The sequence below is a fragment of the Ailuropoda melanoleuca genome, chromosome X (genome assembly GCF_002007445.2).
Source record: "Ailuropoda melanoleuca isolate Jingjing chromosome X, ASM200744v2, whole genome shotgun sequence".
In the NCBI taxonomy this organism is placed as follows: Eukaryota; Metazoa; Chordata; class Mammalia; order Carnivora; family Ursidae; genus Ailuropoda; species Ailuropoda melanoleuca.
Genome location: NC_048238.1, coordinates 56,902,374 through 56,906,016, shown reverse-complemented (window position 1 = coordinate 56,906,016; position 3,643 = coordinate 56,902,374). Strand labels below are relative to the sequence as shown.

At 37.4% G+C, this 3,643-nt stretch overlaps 1 protein-coding gene across 7 annotated transcripts in view; it reads left to right on the top strand.

Moving 5' to 3' along the window:
• The first annotated feature begins 3,193 nt into the window (after positions 1-3,193).
• ATRX (ATRX chromatin remodeler) overlaps positions 3,194-3,643 on the top strand; it is a 310,799-nt gene continuing 310,349 nt past the window's right edge. For all 7 annotated transcript variants that reach the window (XM_034649523.1, XM_019809464.2, XM_019809463.2 and 4 more), the window contains exon 1: positions 3,194-3,444. Coding sequence is in view for 1 of the 7 variants with exons in the window: in XM_002928759.4 (XP_002928805.1) it covers positions 3,425-3,444 (20 nt within the window). In the remaining 6 variants the exon portion in view is untranslated. The remainder of the gene's footprint in view (positions 3,445-3,643) is intronic.

Sequence of the window (3,643 nt, the reverse complement as noted above, 5' to 3'; positions counted from 1 at the left end):
TTGAGAGTCTCTCCCTTTGGCCCTCCCGCCTTACACGTGCTCTCTCTTTCTCGTAAATAAAGAAATCTTTAAAAAGATAAAATGGGATTTAAAAAAATATTCAATGTAAATGCTGTATTTCTGTAACTGAAGGTAATACTTTAGTGATTTGTATCATTCACATTGTGAGTGGTCACTGACTTTGCCCATTTTTTAATGAAGGTATTTGTTTGTTGCTGTTGAGTCAAAGATGTTCCTTATATTTTCTGGATATTAACTCCTTATCAGATATATAATTTGCAAATATTTTCTCCCATTCCATAGGTTGCCTTTTCACTCTGTTTATAGTCTCCTTTGAAGTGCAGAAATTTTAAAATTTGGTAGAGTCAAATTTGTCTGTTTTACTTTTGTTGCCTATGCTTTTGGTGCACATCCAAGAAACTATTGCCAAATCCAATGTCCTGAAGTGTTTCCCTTATGTTTTCTTCTAGGAATTTTATAGGTTTAGGTCTTTAATACATATCAGGTAATTTTTGTACATGCTGTGAGTTAAGGGTCTAACTTCACTCTTTCGAAAGTGGATATCCAATTTTCCCAGCACCATTTGTTGAAAAGACTGTCTTTTCCTCATTGTGTAGTCTTGGCAACCTTGTTGAAAATCATTTGGCCTTATCTGCAAGGGTTTTTATATCATATATATCATATTTATATCATATATATGTATACACATACATATGTTGGCAATAGCACACTGTCTTTCTTACTGTGGCTTTACAGTATGTTTTGAAATCAGGAAATGTGTGTTCCCCAACTTTGCTCCTCTTTTTGAAGATTGTATTGGTTATTCAGGGTCCCTTGAACTTCCAAGTGAATTTTAGGATTTTTTTGGTCTATTTCTTCAAAAAATGCCATTGGGATTTTGATAGGGATTTATTGAATCTAGGTCCTTTTGGCTAGTAGAAACAATTTAACATTGTTTTCCAGCAATACATGGGAATGAGATGTCTTTCCATTCATTTGTATTTTCTTTTGATTTCTGTTAGCAATATTTTGTAGATTTCAGAGAACAAGTCTTTCACCAACTTGGCTGAGTTTATTTCTAAGAATTTATCCTTTTTGATGCTATAGTAAATGGGATTGTTATCTTACCGTACTTTTTAGATTGTTCATTTTTAATGCATAGAAACACAACTGGGTTTTGAAAAAGTTTTTGTTTTAAGTAGCTATATGGTATTTTGTTGCATGGATAACATAATTCACTTAACTATAGCCTTGTGGATATCTCATTTTTCCCATGTAGGATATAACTGTTGGATAAATTCCTACAAGTTAAAGTCCTGAATTACAGGATATACGCATTTAAAAATTTAATTGATATTGCCAAAACAGTGTGATTTTGACATAAAATAGAATTTGCAATGATGTTTATTAAAAATTATGAGAGTATCTATTTTCTCATCCAACTTGCTCTCTTAAAGGTAATCTACCTTGTCTTTCTTCCAAGCAAATTCACAAATTACACATTATGATCGAGTCCAAGAAAGGGTTCTATGTTGATTTCTGTGGCAATGCGATGAAAAATGTGAGAGATCTGTACCGCTGAATTTCTTCTAAAATATGGCTGAAGGAAACTCATTGAAAATCAGCTACTTACAGTGATACAGCTATATCAGTAAAACTTTGTTAGTCATCTTTTAATAGCAAAGGAATGCTCTTATGATTTATGAATAGAGTGAGTTGTATATTTTAGAAATTTTGTGATTATAATTTTGTTATTTAGGTATTTCTCTGTGGAATTTGTCATGTTACACCTGCTTAGTGTTAAGAAGTCTTGTCACCAAGAGCTAGTTTAAAAGTTGTGTGGTGTCTTGTAATGGAGTATATCTCCTTTCAAATCAACTGCATTTACCAAGGAGGAAAATATAGATTCTTTAAATTGTATGTTTAAGTGATATTTAACATATGGAAGACAAAAAGAGAATCAGTATACCAGATATAGAAGGCTGGTTACTAGAGTTGCCAATAGTACTTGAATATTTGAATGATGACTTGAAATGTGTATAAACTTCTTTAAATTTTTTTTTTAATTTAAGTAATCTCTACACCCAACTTTGGGCTCAAAACTCATGACCGGGAGATCAAGAGCAGCATACTCTTTTGGCTGAGTCACCCAGGTGCCCCCAAACTACTCTTGATGAAAAATTTGCCTGTGTCTATCAGATTATCAAAGTGTTCCATTCAAAAAAGCCTCACCATTTGCAATTCCGGTAGAAAGCAGCAACTCTTTCACCTAAATACAACAGGAGCAATAGCAAATTTCAAGAAAAGCAAATAAAATGAACTAAAACATGTATTTCAGAATAAATTTGGAAATAAAATGAGAAACTATTTAACTTTAGAGAACTAATTTGTGACTTGCAGAGATTACCAGTGGACAATTAAATTAGAGAACATGAAAGCTGGAAAGGCTTTTAGAGATCATCCAGCCAAACCTCTGTAATGAGGAGGAAATAGATCTTGATTGGTTTGGTTTGTAAGCTAACTTCACATCACATCCGGTGTGTGTATGTGTTTCAGGTGGCAGTTTAGAGTTTATTCAGTATTGAAAGAATTACAGGAAGCTCTCAAGTTGGTCTTATATATACATATTTGTAAGCATGCTGGCATGCTGAATAGTCTATATAAAACACCTAGAAAAGTAAAGGACTTGATCATATCCTGAAATATAGGAAAGAAAACATACAGGATGGTCATATAGATTAGTGTTTGAGTGTGATGTCTGGTCTGAATCTTGGCTCCACTACTATGAGACTTGGTGTTTTGGTTTCCTCATCTGGAAAATGTAGTTAACAAGCGTCTGTCTGCCTCAAAGAGAATGGGGATTACATGAGATAATCCGGGTAAAGGATTAGTATAGCGCTGGGTATGTAGTAAACACTCAATAAATGTAAATTGCCGTTATTGTTTTGTCAATATGTCAAGGAAAAGAGGATGGATCAAAAAACATCTTCAGAATAAAGTCAAAATACGTCACTAGCACTTTCAGGTCATTGGGACTGAATTGGAGCCCCTGTGAAAAGGTGGAGGGGATCAAATGACGTAGACCGCCTTAGCAACAGGCCCCCAAAGAAGGTGAATTTCAGTGACCAATAAGAGTCTGAGCTGTGGAGGAGGTAGCCAATCGGTGACGGAAGGAGGAAGAGGGAGGGCGCGCCAATTCTTCGGCCTGAGCCTCGGCCCAACAAAATGGCGGCGGCAGCGGCGTCGCTTTGTTTCCGCGGCTCCTGCGGCGGGGGCAGTGGTAGCGGCCTTTGAGCTGTGGGGAGGATCCTGCACCAGCTATAGTGACGACTAAGAGTCCATTGCATTTCTGTCATAACCCGGTGCCGGAGAGCGCAAGCGGCGCCCTACGGTCGTTGAAGCTACAAGGCGTTGAAGCGAAAACATGACTGCTGAGCCCATGAGGTATAATACAACCCCCTCTCACGGGTCCTAGCGGTCTGGGCCTATGCGCCGTTCGAGTAGGGTGTTTGGGAAAGCTTTGGCTTGGTGGGTTAGGCTTGTGTGTTGCTTAGCGGAAAGAGACATCGTTTTCTCTTTAGGCGAGAAACGTTTTGGAGTTTCGGCGGTAGGCTCTAACCGGGGGTGGGGGTGGGGGGTGGGG